General features: G+C 31.7%; 1 protein-coding gene across 1 annotated transcript in view; it reads right to left on the bottom strand.

Moving 5' to 3' along the window:
• The window catches only part of LOC108912982 (low-density lipoprotein receptor-related protein 2), a 254,725-nt gene that overhangs the window by 29,963 nt on the left and 206,716 nt on the right, over window positions 1-18,046 (bottom strand). Inside the window, exon 4 of the mRNA XM_018718419.2 lies at window positions 2,720-2,968. Within this exon, the coding sequence (XP_018573935.1) occupies window positions 2,720-2,968 (249 nt within the window). The remainder of the gene's footprint in view (window positions 1-2,719; window positions 2,969-18,046) is intronic.

Here is an 18,046-nt window from a genome sequence, read left to right as displayed (position 1 = left end):
TGGTTCGAATTTTATGCAGGAAACTTCAAAGGCAGATAGATTTCTTTAAAATAATATGTGTTTGCCTTATAAATATTGGTCTGGAGCAGCCCCGTTTTAGAGATACAGGGTGTTGAAGTTGTTAATAAAAATGATTTTTTGTTTATATCTCCTGAATCTATTAACCGATCTCAATACAATTTGGTACAGATAATGCAGATAATGTATGATAGTAGGCATTACATTACATATGAGCTTTAATGGTTCAACCAGTGGTGTACAGGGGTCAAATCTTTTTTACAAAAAAACCCATGCCACTGCATTTTTTACAAGTCAGGTAACTGATTTATATTCTAATGCATAAAATACGTAAAAAAGGTGACTAATTTTTTCCCTAAGATTCGCTGTTCTCCATAAGTTATTCATACCAATACAGTCCCCTTGTGGTAGACACTTCTAACCATAATATTACAAGAATATTTATGTTTATACTTAAAGTAAGTGCAATTAGCGTGTTTTAGTTTTCCCTGGAGGTCTAATACTCTTCACAAATAAGAACAATTTCAATCAAAATAATAATGAAAATATATTTACCAAGCCACAGCAACTAAACAAGACACAAAATTAACCATTACGTACAAAATTAACCGTTACGTATTTACAATTGTTCAAAATGCGAACCACCCAGATAGATACATTTCGGATATCTTCTAGTAATGGAATTAATTGAAGCTAATATCATGTGGTGGTTTTCTTTTAATTCATTACACCCGTCTTCTATTCGTTGCAGTAGTTGTGGTCTTGTATCTGTTGGAGTAGAATAAACTTTACTTTTCAAATAACCCCAAACATAGAAATCCAGGGTGTTTAGATGTGGCAATCTGGCTGGCCAAGACACTGGACCCTCTGCACCATTATGGTTGACATTGGCACTTGGTCTTCTACCCCATCGCTCCATATAATTTTCATTAAGCCATTCTTCCAGAATGCGCAGGAGCACCATTCATTGTATCCAGCTATTTTGTCGTATATTTAATGGAACATAATAATAATTCAAATAGATGGTTTTCTAGAAAATTTAGAAATGACTGGGAATTTAGACGGGGTGGCAAGAAGAAAGGTCCACAAACTGTCCAATAACTTGAAAATGGCGAAACTTATACGGAAAAAATGCAAGTTACCTTTTTACGTATTTTGTGCATTAGAATATAAATCCGTTACAATAACTCGTAAAAATGGAGTGGCGTAGGTTTTTTTTATAAAAAAGGAGATGACCCTTGCCCAGTTGTACACCACTGGTTGTACCTTTAGAGCTCATATTAGGGAATGCAAGGCCTACTATCATAGATTATCTGTACCAAATTTTATTGAGATCAATTAATAGATTTCTGATATAAACAAAAAATCAATTTTTTTTAACAACTTCAACACCCTGTATCTCCAAAACGGGGCCGTTCCAGACCTATGGTTTATAAGGAAACACATATTATTTTGAAGAGATCTATCTGCCCTCCAAGTTTCCTGCATAAAATTCAGACCCCCCTGTATACACACACATTAAAATCTCGATTACGTTAGTTATATTTTAAAAATTATAGGTGATATAGGCTTAGGGAGTTTTAAGTTAAGGACCTTGTAGAATAGTTTTGTTTATTAGAAATTTTTGTTATCCATTATTGCAGAATTTTGTGTTTCTACTCTATGTTGCCAATATTGTAGCGTTAAGTTTCCACTAAGCGGATATCCTGTTAGAAACAATATCAGCATTGAATTTGTAACTTCCAACATCAAACAAAATCTCGGACGTCTGGTTTAGTATGGAAATTAATATGAAGCGTCGTTGCATATTATTTAAGTGACATCATCAGATATTTAAATAATCAATACAAACAAGGCGGTTATGTTTTTTAAAAATCCTGAAACATAGTCTCTTTTGGTGTAAATTTCAAGAATTCCGTTTTCTCAATTTTTGAAGTAATCCAAATAGGAGTTCTATTTCCTCCTAAAATCGGCTACACAGTTTTTCATCATAAGCTCCAGTTTTTGCTATTTTGACCTATTTTTTGAGATTAAAAACAATATATAATGAGTCCTTTTAGTTGTGCTATTCCAAACATTAGTATTCTGGGGGAAGTTCGACAAGAAGTCAACAGGAATTGTACCATACCAAACGACGGAATGGACGGTACCTTAATTGATGTATATGCAAGGGAGATTACAAATTTTCAAATAGAATATTTTATTTAGGAATAATGATATTAAGTAAAATGAATAAAGTTGATGCATGAAAGCTGAAAATTACTGTGACAACTTACATAAAACAGATGGTAGAGAGTCAACTGTAGTGTTCTGACCTGTAATATCGTTCTAGCAATCCCAACGTTAATTTAAAAGTTACTTTTAACAAAAGTTTCAGCAATCTTTTAAGTGGTTTAACGTCCAATTTATTAAGTAAAATTTAACTAAATCGTGTTTGGTTGCTAAGGTATGGCTTTTGATTAGTTAGCTGTTGCTAAGGGATTTAATTAAATCTAGTTTAATTTTCTTTTGACAAACCGAAATCGACCCTAAGTTTCAGTTTAATCATGAGCTGTAATTAGTTATATAATTAAACAGTTATATTAAAAATTAAGTTAGTTACGTTTTTTTGGTTTCCACTATCGAATTTAAACCATCTGTATAAACTTGCTTAAAGTTTCCAGTACCTAACTAATCAATTATATGACTAAAAAGAACTTACTGCATCCTTGCTCATCTGAGTTATCTCCGCAGTCGTTTTTGTGATCGCATTTTTGAGAAGATTCGATACAACGATTTCCATTACTGCATCTGAACTGATCTAGACGACATGCGACTCCCGTTGGGCAGTTCTGTTCATCTTTTCCTGACCGGCAATCCAAATATCCATCACATTTCTTTTCTTTTGGAATACAAGGGTCGGCTGGTTTGGTCCCACAATGAAAATCATCGGTTTGGCACTGTCTGTATGCTGTAAAGGAAAATACGTATTTGAGGGTTTGACTATTAAAGAAAGTTCTGCTATTACGACGAAATTATTCAATACACTTTAACGCGTTGATCAAAGTAGAAAATTAGAACAATTAAACATTTAAGTATATATTAATAAAAATACAAAAAAAAGATAGAAGATATTAGTATGTGGAATAATATGATCATAATTTGTACACTTTTATAGTACATATTAATATTTTGTATAAAAATGCACTTCATGACATTTTTAGTTAGAATTACTTTCTCCTGAAAACGAAGGAATGTCAAAAATTATAGTAGGTACAACAAAAAGTTCAGTTAAATCACTTGAATTTCAGAATATGTATTATGTATTTTAGAAAATATAAAACGTATTTCATAACAATTCACAGCCCCACAAAAAAAAGGATCGGATCTGGTATTCAGACCCATGTATTTCCATGTATTTTTTTTCCGCTGAATCCGAATCTGCTTTCAGAGTTTTCGGGAAAATTCAAAAAACAGGTCAAAATTCACAAAAAACGTCATTTACGATCGACGAAAGTTATGGAAAATCAAATTATTCTACCAGCTCACTAGACGTATGATTTTTCGCTCGTTTAATTCCAATTTATCATCATAGAGTCAGACAAGCTGGTCCAATTTCATTCAAAAACAGAAAATAGATCAAAATGAATGATTTGTAGATATCGTTTTCTTTTGTTTAGAAAGTAGAGTATTCTACAAGTTTTATTACATTCTCAATTTTCTAGGCTGTTATCTCATCTCTCAGTACAAAAAGTAGATGTATAGATGGGTGGATGGGTGGGTATTATAGGTTGTACAGGTGGATGAATAAATATTCGTATTCATGCATAAACGACTGAATAGAAAGATGTATGAATTCATAAATGGGTGGGTGGATAAAAAGATGGATCCAGAACTCTGCAACACGAATTATGCCATGAAAATGGTATTTCTGTTTTTGAATGAAATTGGACCAGCTTGTCTGATTCTATGATGATAAATTGGAATTAAACGAGTGAAATATCATACGTTTAGTGAGCTGGTAGAATAATTTGATTTTTTATAACTTTCGTCGATCGTAAATGACGTTTTTTGTGAATTTTGGCCTGTTTTTTAAATTTTCCCGAAAACTCCAGGCAGATTCGGATTCAGCGGAAAAAAAAATACATGGAAATACATGGGTGGAATACATCGGGGAAATACATGGGATACATGGGTCTGAATACCAGATCCGATCCTTTTTTTTGTGGGGCTGTGATTATTAATAAAAAGTTGAGGCATAAAAATTCTTTGATCACATTACAAATTAGTGTGAAGATGGTGAAGTTATGTTAATATTCAAGTTAATAAAATAATCTTTTTTTTCAGTTGCAATAATGGGAGACAATATTTTTCAACAATAAACCTTTTTGTTAGGAAAAATAAGAGTGGAATACTGAGAACATTCTTATAATTGTTCGTTGTATTTATATTTATACCTATATAAGGATTGTCTATTAGCGATTTGTCGGATGTCATCATTTGAAGAGACAGTTTTGTTCAGGGATGCGTATAAGGATAGGGATATTAAGGATTTAGAGCACAAATGGTATAACAGTATATCCTATATTTATGACGTACCACGGGAATATAAATGAGGACAATTTAGAACTACTTTATAATTTTACCCAGGGGGAAAATTTAATGAACGTTTTACATCACAGCAATTCATATGGACCCTTAACGATGTACGTTTAATTAATCAACTATAAACTTTTGCGGAAACATTTTTTTGTTGAGAGCTATATAAATCTCAGCCGCTGGAATTTCAAAAATGACTAGAATGAGCGTTAGTCTATTAGAAAATATAATGTAAAGTAACCCAAACAAGTCATGTCAATATCAGTCACTATATTACTAAATTTAAATGCACTATTTTTGTAAAGTTACCATAATTTTGTTTATGAAAATACTGTTGTTTATTATATCTTGTGAATACAATACACACTATGTTGGAAAGACCTTTTCGATCTGTAAAAATTAGAACAGACGAGCAGAAACGTTACATTAAAAAACGAGAATTTGAGAATTAAAAATGTTGGTGGTCATATTTGGGAAACGGTCACATAATTCAATGGAGAAATAATATCATTAAAAACAGACCGCGATTTTGAAAAACGTTTCAAATTCCTTGGATCCTTGTTGGCTACAAACTCTAAAAGATGAAGTTAATATTAATATTATAAACACCATATGACATCTTTAACTACGGAAACAAGTAACATTTTAATTGTCAAAAATAACACTGGTCAACAAATTTCAACTGTTTTTCTATAACACGAACGAAATAAAGTGTTAATTCGCACCTGCTGAAGAGGGCGATTCACTATATTTTGACCCTTTCATTTTTTTGTTTTAAGCGTTATTGTTTGATAGTTTATATTATTATTTAATTAAAATGGGTTACACAGAAGTAGAAAATTGAAATATTATTTATTTATGAAGAATAAACAAAAACAGGCTTTATAGTCCAAAACAATGCCCACAAATTACTTAAAGCTAATTGAATATAAAAGTACAGAAATAATATTATATAGAAAATGTTAATTTACAATAATATAGTTCCCTTTAAAAATCTTGTAAAACTAATGAGCGAGGAATGAAAGATATCTAGAGTAGAGTATGGAATCTGGAGTATTATAGGAATTAAAATAGAGTAACGTTCTTCTCCATACTATTTTGTTTGGACTTAATTTGTTTTTCTACTATCATTTCCGAAAAATTCATAAAAAATCATATAACTTGTGTATTTCACATTGTTTTATAACTCTAAAAACAAAAAAGTTAATTTGGGGGTCAAAATATATATAGAATCACCCTGTACTCGAAAATCGCATTAAAATTACGTGTCACTTCGCATTTCTTAGTTACTGCTATGTCATATAATTTTTATAAAAATATTTTTTTATATACGTTTGAATTTTTTTTATATACGTCTGAACCACAAAAGAGTTAATAACTAATTATATTATAACTTTCCAATGTCAATACAAGAAACCAATGCAGATTATAATTTCAATGCAACTAATTGTCTTGTATGAGAAGAAAAGTGCAGGATTCATTATTTTTTCCTCTTATGACGAGTATCTTCCATTGTATCTCTGCTCTCTAGTGCCGATTTCCTGATAAAACCGCTCCCCATGTTCATCACTTAGGTACAACTTCAAGGCTTTCAGGAAACAAATCCAAGTGTAAGTGAAAGAAATGAATTTTCAGTGACATGCGACACCCGAAATTTTTGTAGCGTCTTAGACGTTCTGCGGTTAGTTGCGGGTAGTTATCTGCTTTATGGTTGTCTAAAAATCGTTTCAACACAGAAACAAATTCCCAAACTGCCAGTTCAAAATTTTTATTTAAAATGTTAGGTACATATTATTTTTTCGCATCTATCTATTCCCTCTAAATGTTTGTGTTACAAAAGTCATGTCGACCAGTGTAATTAAAAACTGAAAGTCGTTATAGTCTCAGAAGACGAAAACATAATAGATTTTAACAATAACAAATTATTAAAGTGTACAGTACATGGTGATGTTTTTTTTTTGGATTTTGCATCTGTCCGTTTATTTCATCGTGAAATTTTCGGTTGGGCAAAACTATTCTCACAAAAGTAATTCTCGATTAATCAAATAAATCAACAAAACTCAAAGCAAAGCAAAATGATGTTAGCAAAAGTTTAAATGTATTTTATTTCACGTTAAAAAAGAAATTTGTACCTAAGGATTTCTGTCACATTAAAAACACTATTATCAATCTTTAATAACAACAGGATGTTTTCATAAGGTACCACATTCTTATACACATTTGAATATTTTCCTTCATATTGATCTAAATAGACGCAGAAGATTAAAGATCAAACTCTTAAATTCGTCGAAGTTTCCATAACTTTATTGTCTTCTTCGGGATGAAACAGAAAAAATGGAACGCTTGCAATGTTAAATCAGTATCTGCGATATCAATTAATGACCTACAACCCTAATATAACATATCATTTTGCTCTAAAATCTCTAAGGACGCTATCTTTTCGATACGGCGGCGGCGGTGGATATAAATTGGATATAACGTTCCCTGCTCATTTGCAAGAAGACTAATATTCCGGGCGATAGGGATGAGTTAAGCGGCAATAATTCACAACGGCAGAGTTCGGGGAGCCTCATATTCCTTTCGACATTTGCTTAGAGGAAATCATTAAATGGAATTGGATTGCCAAGGAAAGCACGGTAATTACGCCCGAGCTAGATGCATGCGGTCGGAATTAAATATTTTCGTCATTAATTGTTCTAGGTGATAGATAATATTTAATTTGCTCGGTAACTTACAAATCTTCATTAGGATAAACCATTAAAAAATTCATTTAATTTGTTGAATATCAGTTATACACGGTGTAAAATACTCCACGGACAAACTCGTATTGACTAAAAATAAGAAAAAAGTCATGTGAATTTAAGAAATTGTTTCGATTGTCATTTTGTTCGCACATTTTTTTAAGAAAATTTTGGCACACTTTTTGAGAAATAATCTACAGGGTGATATTTATTTTAGATTTTGGAAATGAACGGAAAAAAGTTATAAGCGAAAAACGTGAATTTACGTAAAAATTATACAATAAACAATCTTCCCTCCCCCATTTTTATGACTGTGGAAACTAATATGTTATTGTACATAATATTTAGTATCTATAGTGATAAATTCAGCTTGCCGAAAGAAAATGTCGCGTCCAACTCTATATTTCCTGGCCTATTAGGCATTCGCAGTCCCGGAATATACTTTTTTTTCTTTTCTATCAATAATATAAATGGTTTCAATTCATGTGCATCATTAGGCAAATTATCTCATTATCGAACATATTAAATTATTATTGTAGAAGTTGAAAGGACAAGACTCTATTCCGTTCCAGTGGGGGCGCGTGAACGTTGATTAAATGTGTTCTGCTTAGGGTTGTTACATTTGTTGAATTGAATTCCGGGATATTAAGTGGCCGGAGAGTGTTTAGATGGCGCCGCATGCGAAAAATTTTAAAATTTTCAAGGTCACGCGTTTTCCTGGCACTTCTGAATTTCAAGAAACAATCCATTTATGCAAAAATACAACGATTTTTGAAATTGATACCTTTTTGAAATATCTATTCACGAATTACCTACTGACGGTATAAATAAATTGGAATAAACTAAATATATTTTATTAAATTATTGAATATTGTTTATAAACAAAAAAAAACGTTTGTGAAATTTACCAACGATTCAACGAATTTTAATTTTCCTCGCCGTGTTATGATTTTTTCTGTATCTTTTATTATATATATGTACATTATATTATATTCCGGGAGTTATACGTGCAAATCCGAAATCCGGGACCATACAGCTAATTATAATAATAATAATAATAAAAGGTATATAATAAATATAATAAAACCACCACATACCACGTACGAAATATTACTGCATTTACTGCAGCAGTGGCTATCGTTGTTACATCCACAAAAGCCCATATAAAAGTGTACTGGGTCACGTGCCTGATTAGCCAATAGAAACGAAGGACGCATCTAATTGTTCGCTGTGCACACATTTTGTATATGAGGTTGCATATATTAAGGAGCGTAGCTCGCGTCGTAATAAATAATAATATAAGCTCCTAGATTTATTTTAGCGCGAGTACATTTGGATTCTTTAAATATTTTGTTGATATTTAATATGAATAAATACTTAAAATTGTATGTGTTCTGCAGCTCCGCAGCTCTTATGGTAAAACCGCCACTGTTCCGTTCTATATATGGTTGAAATAACCGATTTAACGAGGGGTTTGAATTTTCATTTTAGTTATTTTTAAATAATATTCGTGAAAATGGACCTACGCAACTCTCCACTTCCCACTCGTGTGATTTACATCACTCGCCTACGGCCGATGCTGTCTCCATTATGCTCGTGGGAAATTGAGATCATCCCGTGCTCATTATAGGATATATTATTCTCTATCTGTCCAGTAAATACAATCCCTGCGGAACACCACCCACACGGTTCGAGGGATTGTCCTCTGAAACAGACACTTCGCAGCTATGCGAAGTTAAATAGCACTTTGGAAAATTTATCTTTTATTTAGTAACTGCTTCCGGAAGGAAATCGTACAGAGATGTGTGCTATAAGATTGTATGTAGAAAATTCTATTATCAGTGTCTCATATAGTTGTGTTAGGTACACTTTTTTATACCACAGAATATTTTCTTTCACTCATACTCGGTTGCACTGGTGAAAAAAGTGCATATAGTATAATAGATTTATGCGTTTGGTACAAAAAGTATTAAATAGTGGAATTGAAAGAAAATCATCCATTAATGAATATTTTGTTGCTTGGTTTTTGTATCGAAGTATAACTCCAATTAGCGTTAAAATATGTTGTTTCTTAACTGTCATCTTCGCATATCAACGGATGCTTTTACAGGGTGTCCGGGAAAATGTGGGATCTCTCGGGTGCGGATAGAAAATGAAAAAATAAGATGACAAGTTCCTATAAAATTTGTTCGTACAGGCCCTCCCTACGGAGATAGGTGTCCCTAAAAGACGCCCCTGGAAATCGGTTTTTCTTGAATAACTTACTAACGTACTTAATATAATTTAATAAAAATTTTATGTGATAGACACTAGTAAGGACCTCTTAAAATAGTGTGTTTGAAACATATTTAGCTTTTTCAGTTTACCAGGGGCGGGCTAAGCTTTACAACTTAATGCCCAAATTTTTGACACCCTGTATGATAAATACTTTAAAATAATAAATCTGGGTACCATCAACCTTAGACTAAAAAAAAGTCCTCTTGTTTATTGTCGATAAAATGAACCGTTTACGAGAAAGAGAATAAAAAACGAATTCATGTTTTATTTTTAATAAAAAGGGTCATGATTTCTATTTGTTTTTTCTCGACAACAAAGTGACATCGCTGACACATTGATCCTTTACTTCATTATTAATTTACCGATTTTTGGATTTCTGGTGAATTTAATTGTGAATTAATTCGAAATATGGAATACACGTTTATTGCAGATATGCATCTGATGTACGGTCTTGCGTCTTGCAAAGCTTTACATGCCAGAAGGTTATATCACGACAGATTTCCTAATCAGAAGACATTTCAATGAGTTGACCAACGTCTAAGGGAGCATGGTGGGCGATTCCAGCTAATAAGGTAAAACATATTATTGACTTTCTTTATATTTGGAAAACGAAACGAAAATTTGGAAAAAATAGGGTTGACTGCTGGTCTGAGAAGAACCGTATGTACACCGCAATTAGAGGACACCGCAACGAGCACTCGAAAATTATCAGCAAAATTTAATACATCGAAAACAATTGTAGTAGTAAAGTTCTTCGAGAACAGCTGTTATATCCATACCATTTGCAAAAAAATACATGAACTGATTCCTGAAGATTTTCCTCGTATAAAGCAGTTTGCAAACTGGCTATTGCATCAGCAACGAAATAATGTAAACTTTATTAACACTATACTCTTTTCACGGATGAAGCAAGGTTTACCAAAAATGGTATCACCAATTTACACAACACACATGTATGGACTGACGAAAATCCTCTTGCCACTATTGTTTCGCATCATCAATCTCAGTTCCAATCAATTAACGTCTGGGCAGGAATTATTGGCAATTTTTTTATTGGACCATTCGTATTGCCGGAACGATTGAATGGACAGCTTTATTTGGAGTTCCTTCAGAACGCTTTTCAAGATTTAATAGAACATTTACCAATTGAAACCCGCCGAAACATGTACTTCATGCACGATGGGGCACCACCTCATTTCAGCGTTAGTGTGTGGGAGCACCTGAATAACGTCTATACAAACCGTTGGATAGAGTGGGGAGGACCTATTGCCTGGCCTCCTCGATCTCCCGACCTAACGCCTCTGGATTTTTACCTGTGGGGGCACCTCAAACAATAGGTGTATTCCACTCCGGTCGGCACTAAGGAGGAACTCCTACAGAGATTCACGTTTCATTGTGATGTGATAAGGACCAATGCTGGGTTATTGTGGCGGGTACAGCAGTCCTCAATTCGTCGTGCCCGCGAGTGTATCAGACTTCACGGAACCCATGTTGAACCCTCTTATAGCTGTTTTACATTGACAATTTATTCATCAATAAATTGACAAAGTTCTTCATCAATTAATTCACGAATTTATTGGTAAACTGTGGTGTTTTACACTGCTACAGACTTTGACGTATGAATCAGTTCTACCAATGAATCAAAGAAGTAAATAAATTTCAAAAATGTCACCTTTCCACTCACAATTGTAGTGATACAACAGCGGTACCGTTCTGACACATATATAAATATTAGTTTTTGTAAATAACAAATCAGTAAAAACAATGCAAAACTCGCACGATGCCAAGCAATTATTTACATATTCCAATAACATAACCTCATTACTGATCTGAGGCTGGAAATCTGTTGGGTTGGTACTTCACGAAGAAATTGACGAAAATTAGAACATACTCTAATTCGTCAAGAACTTGATGAATAAATTGATGAAGTTATTTGACAGCTGATTTGGTGCATTACACTTGTCCAATTTCTTGATGAAGCGACTTCATCAATTAATTGATCAATAAATTGTCAATGTAAAACAGCTTTTATGAAGTTTTTCAATAATTTCGTTAAGGTGCCTCCTGGGACATCACTGCGTTTTTTTAATTTCGTATTTTTTCGGATTAAACATCTTAAAATGAAACTTTCCTGTTGTTTCAATGACTTTCGTATCGCACTTTGTTGTCGAGAAAAAAAAAATAGAAATCATGGTCCTTTTTTATTAAAAATAAAACATGAATTCCTTTATTATTATTTTTCTCGTAAACGGTTCATTTTATCGACAATAAACAAGGGTACCATTTTTAGTCTAAGGTTGAAGCTACCCAGATTTATTATTTTAAAGTCTTTATCATACAGGGTGTTAAAAATGTAGACATTAAGTTGTAAAGCTTAGTCCGCCTCTGGTAAACTAAAAATGCTAAATAAGTTTCAATGACACTATTTTAAGAGGTCCTTACTAGTGTCCATCACATAAAATTTGTATTAAATAATATTAAGTACTTTAAAAGTTATTCAAGAAAAATCGATTTCCAGTGGCGTCCTTCAGGGACACATATCTCCGTAGAGAGGGTCTGTACGAATAAATTTTATAGAAACTTGTCATCTTATTTTTCATGTTCTATCTGCACCCGAGAGATTTCCCACATTTTCCCGGATATCCCGTATATTCATCTAGAGAAAAATTGTAATGATGAAATTATTTGCATTAGTGGTCAGTGTTTAAAAAATAAATCTGCACTAATGTGTTGTTGACTGTCTTGTACAAAAGTTACGTTAATTTTTTATTTAGCAGTATAATTAAAAAGTAATTTTGATAAAAAAACATGTTTTTAATTAAAAATTGTAAAATTGATTCATAAAGTCTACAACATGGGTTGTGCATGGAATAGCATATCGAGTAAATGACCTCCACGCCTTGCTGGCACATACACACTCTTTTGTCGAAATTTTTCATAACAGTTTTGCATTAAACTTGAATAATGAGACCTGTGAAAATGTAGTTAGCATTTGATAACTTACATGAATGTGTACCACTTGGAATTTTTTTGTAATGAGTGTTATATTACCTTGACTAAACCCACTATTAGGGGGGAAACGAAACAGCTTTATGGTGTTAAGCAAACAACCTTCATCAAAATGATAAATTATTTTTAATTTAAAAGGTGAAACAAGAAATTACAACGCAGATATGAGAAAGTGGCTATTACTTTAAACTCCTACCAAGCTCACTATAATGCGTTAATAGCAGGGGCTTTAGGTTAACCAGACAGTGCTGAACATAAAAATAAATTCCAAGATTATAAAATCTATGATTTTCAAAAGTAAAGAGAACATTTGCTTTACGGTTTATAACTAAAATAAGATCTCTGTTATTCATTCTGTGTTTAATGTAATTCTTGGGACGTCCTTAAATTTCTTAATAATAAAAATATCTTATTTCAATTACCTATTAATAGATTTTCTTGATGAAAACAAATGCATTTTTTTGGTATCATAAAGCAATGATATGAGTACTATTTTTTTTAAACATGTTTACTTGGTACAGTATAAGACAATAGAAATATTGATTATTATAATATCATGTTCCTGTACTTTACCTAATTCCTTTAAAAAATTACGTAATACAAGAAAAACTTTAAAATTAATTACGTTGGAACTTTTTAATCGTGTAGCCAATCGATACGAACCGCTGCCGCCGGCTAATTTGCCTTTTCTGTTTTTGTTGTAGACTGTAACAACTGCAAAATGCTCCCGTGTTGACTACTCGATTCTGTAACATTATTGATTGTCAAAATTAGTTGCCACAGTTTCGGAACTCGGGCTTAATAGCAGAATACATGTCTACCTACGTAATTTAAACTGAAACTAGTTTAACTTTAATTCGGACGCTATTAGTATCTCCGAACAGCAACAGAGTGGAAAAATTAAAGTCAAAGCTAATTTATTACTAACTTCACTGCCATTTGTTTCAATATACAGAGTGTAAGACTGTAAGAGGGTGTTTGACTGCCATTACTTCAGCATAGATAGAGTAATCATAAATGAACAAAAAAGTTGTATGTTACAGTGGCGTAAGGTTCACAGTTTTCAAAATATAGGGAGTATTAATATTGGGGAGTTTCATCACGACGTGACAACAGCGTGAAAAATATGTAATTAAAGTTCCCAAAGAATCACGTCGTCCAAATAATCACACGTATTAAACATAATTTAGGTATTTTCCAAAAAGCAAAATTCAGTAATTTTTAAACGCACAAGTACAAAACAAGCTACAACATATGCTCAAAATGTCGACCACCATTTTCGGTACACGCATGACACCTTCGAATCAAATTTTCGCGCACTCGCTAGAAAACACCACAAAAAAAGGAAATAGTGGTACGCAAAAAACACTCCGACACGGTCGAATCCATATACCAACTGAATTGCGTATTGGTGATTGCTGAACACGTGTTAATAAACCGCCACGCCGTTGTCACATTGCTTGATATGAATTTTATCGAATTTTAAATTTATTACTAATTATTTTTTTAGAATTAAGCATGAAGAAGTACAAAAAAGTGATAAACATTGTATTTTATGGTATTCTCGCCATACTAACCTAACAACTAGCCTTTGCTAGGGTAAACATTGTCCTAGTGCTACTGTAATAGGGGATGGTTTTCGTTACAGAAACATGTGTATTTTACTGTGAAAATTATTATTAGTCGACAAACGTTTAACCGAAGTCATTAAGAAAAGTCATAATTAAGCTGTATTACGTTTTTTTTACATTGTTTCTCCACAAAAACCACATCAAGTGTATCAGGTCACCTAACCTAAACATAACTAAAACTATGCTATCCGATGTGGAAATAAATAAATAATGAATAATAATAATTTACTGCAAAAACTTATGCAGGTATTGAAAAGGTGAGTATATTCTTAAAAATATTTGTTGGAGGAAATGTTACAATTATTAACTACCTAAGAATTGTATGTCCAGAATATATAAACGAGGAGCAAATCTTTTATTCAAACGCTATTGGAAAAGCAATTCTACGTTAACACGAAATCGATAATTCTAGTTTGTAAAATATTTACAAGGAAAAAAAGCCTGTAATATGAACCGCCATTTATGTGAAAATTAAAATAAACTGCCGTTCTGATGTTTAAATTTATTGATCAGTGTTTTGCTTAGGACAAAATTTTAAAAGGTTTTAGAAATGTTTCCTTACTACAAATAAAGAGCGAACTACATTTTTTGGACATAAAAAGATAAAAATGTCAGATAGAACATTCTAGATATGGGCGCCAACTTAATCTAAATAAACAAGGTAAACCAAATAATCTTTAGTGAACAATAAAAACCATTTTACATTTTTATTTTATTATATTTTCTTATTAAATCGAATTAGTACAAATAGTATAGTAAAAAAGGAATTTAGTCTACGATCAACCAATTTTAAATTTTCTTCAAAACCTTCCTCATTTATTTTTAGAATGGTTCATATTAAAACAAGTAAATCTTTAGAATACTCTGTGTATACAATATACGTCAGTTACTAATAAATCGATTAAAAATAATTCATAATTAATCATGAAAAATAAGCAATGATACAAAGTGGTCTTTAAGTATTTTCCGATAACAAATATGATTACTTTAGATTATCTTGAGGAAAGAGTTTCCAATGAACATAAATATATTGTAAATGGCCTAGTTTTTGTGGGATATTGAAGTTTTTCAATAATATTACATTTACACAAATAATTTGGAAGATATTAGTTGTAACTGGTAAATAACTAATGTAAAAAATCATTGAATAAAATAATAATTATTTACACCATAAAGGAGGTAAGTATTATTTATTAATAGAGTCCGAGACTGGTAAATTATACTTAACTGCTGCGTGGTGTATAACATTTTATCTGATGCCACAATTCTTTATGGTTCATGAAATAAAGATTAGGTTTTATTTTTTAACATTTATTAATCAATTCATTTTAACATTATTCGAAATCTTGCAAAATCGCCTTGATTGTTTGGATTTTGTCGTTTTTAAGATGTTTATAAACAAAGCTACATAAAAGTTACAATTTTGCTGGTTTCGAATTATTATTTCTAAATGAGTGATTTTAAAATAGAAAGAGCAGCAAATGCTGCCTGCGAATTTTTATTGCCCGAGAAGTTGAAAGTTCTATACGGACGAACACATAGAAATTTCAAAGAATGGTGCCAGAATAAAAATACTGGTGTTTCTGAAATGCCACTGTTAGCATATTTCATGGAGAAGTCAAGAATTTTAAAGTCACCGGCGAGTTAGTTGATTGAATACTCAATGATTAAGTCAACTATTTTCATAGAGAAGAACGTGGATATATCAAAATACCCCAAGCTGAAAGCATTTTTGAAATGTAAGAATGACGGTTATACACCTAAAAAGTCAACAAAGGAACAAGTCAACGATTTTCTCGTTCAGACACCCGATACACATATTTGTAGTTACAAATTAAAAACAAAATGAATAACTTTAATAAATAAAACAATCGGGCTCTAATAATAACACATAAGTATATTAAAACAAAAGAAATTTAGCAAAAGTGCAAAAGTGCAAATATTGGTTAAGTTCTTTTAAGTAAAAATATTTTAGAAAAAAACGACATAAAACTAATTGAGAAATAGGTACTAATTTATGCAGTCTCTTGCTACATTAGAAATTCAGGCAAAAAAGAGGAATAAAACAGAAAAGTAATTTTTGTAAAGACAATTTTGCTATTAATAAAATCGAAAATTTATTAAATAGACTTTTGAAGAATAAGAGTAAATGGATTAATTTTTTTATATAAAAAACAAATATTGATTGACGGAGACGAATATACTGAAAATCAGTATCGGAAACCGGAAGACATTTTCTACTCTACAGAATTTATACAGCGGACAATTACCGTTACGATAGTCTCTATAGCGTACAGCGTAAAAATTTTTCCATCAAGGAAAATAAGGTATTAACAGTATCATAATGCAACAACAAGTTTTCGTACCATATTTGCATTCATCGCCTTCACGTATATGACATATGGATAGATGGATGAATACTTTGTTAAATCAGTAAAAGGGACTTTGTAGGAAATTATTTTACAAACGAACGGCACTCATTAATCACGATAAATTTTAATATAAGCATTTCATCACCGTCCTTTCATAAATGATGGATTCTCCATTTTATTTACATCAAAAGCAGTCAAAGTTACTCGACGTTGATTTCGCTGCAGTTAACAACGAAAAAGAAACTGAAAGAGTTCCTTGTATACGGATATTCATATAATGTTTCCCTCCCTTATTTTTTATTTTCGTACTTAGGAAAGTGGTAAAATTTTTAGAAAATTATTTCGCTATTTCATAGCATACTAAACCAGCAAATTCAGATACCCTCTACAATTCGCCACCTGTGTGTAATAAACAGTCGCATTTAAATACTTTACAGAGTAGAAATCGTGTTTGATAAAATTCAGAATGAGTGAAAGGTACATAAGACGATGTCCAGCTCCAGACAACGGAACAAATCTTCTGGTATATGCTGTAGTAATGATTAGAAAAACAAATATGTTTTTTACTTCTTTTATTATCTCAATGTGTGAAAAAAAATATTGTTAGTTTCTATAGATAACCGAGTAGTTGTCTAACACATTATGATTAGGGAATTTTGAGAATAGACGCTTTTTTCATCCTTATTTCTCGAGATATTTGAAAAAAAATCACCCGGTAGACAAAAACAGAAACTGTATTATTATTTATGATGATAAATGACATACATGACAGAATGACAAATGTACTAAATAATGTTGAAATTCTTATTTAATAAATAAATAAATAAACAATAGATAATGAAAAACGATCTTATATATAGTTTTATTATTAAAAAACAATTGTACATATAATTGGCGACTATAATGGTATTTTACATTTAAAGTGGAATGACAAATTTACCAAACAATTAGCCAAAAAAGTTTTATTGTAAAACTACAGTTATGCAGAATAATTGGGGATACAATTACAATGAAAATACAACATTGGTAACGGGAAAATTCGACGTGAAATTAAACCACTTTTAAAATGGTTATTTTTTATTAACAGCGGAATGAGTTTTTTAATTATTTGATTTTACAAACTGAAAAGGTCTCTGGCAATGTCGACAATAATTTTTTCGTAAAACGATTTCTTACCACTTACTTAAGATGTAGGCTTGAAATTTGGTACAATGGATCACATTATTTTAGATGAATGTAACTGCTATAAGAGATCTCTACTTTACTAAATTTGATACCTGCATCAGCTGATGTTTTATAGACAAGAAATCGCAGACAAGACAATGATAGAACAAGCAGATATATCCAGGAAGTGAGGAATCGTAACGCTTAACTGGAGCAACTTTCTTTAATTTTCGCATTTAAGATCACGGAGAACATG

Source organism: Anoplophora glabripennis, unplaced genomic scaffold (assembly GCF_000390285.2).
Source record: "Anoplophora glabripennis isolate ALB-LARVAE unplaced genomic scaffold, Agla_2.0 scaffold253, whole genome shotgun sequence".
Lineage (NCBI taxonomy): Eukaryota > Metazoa > Arthropoda > Insecta > Coleoptera > Cerambycidae > Anoplophora > Anoplophora glabripennis.
The sequence above is the reverse complement of the archived record's forward strand: the minus strand, read 5'-3'. Positions and strand labels throughout refer to the sequence as shown.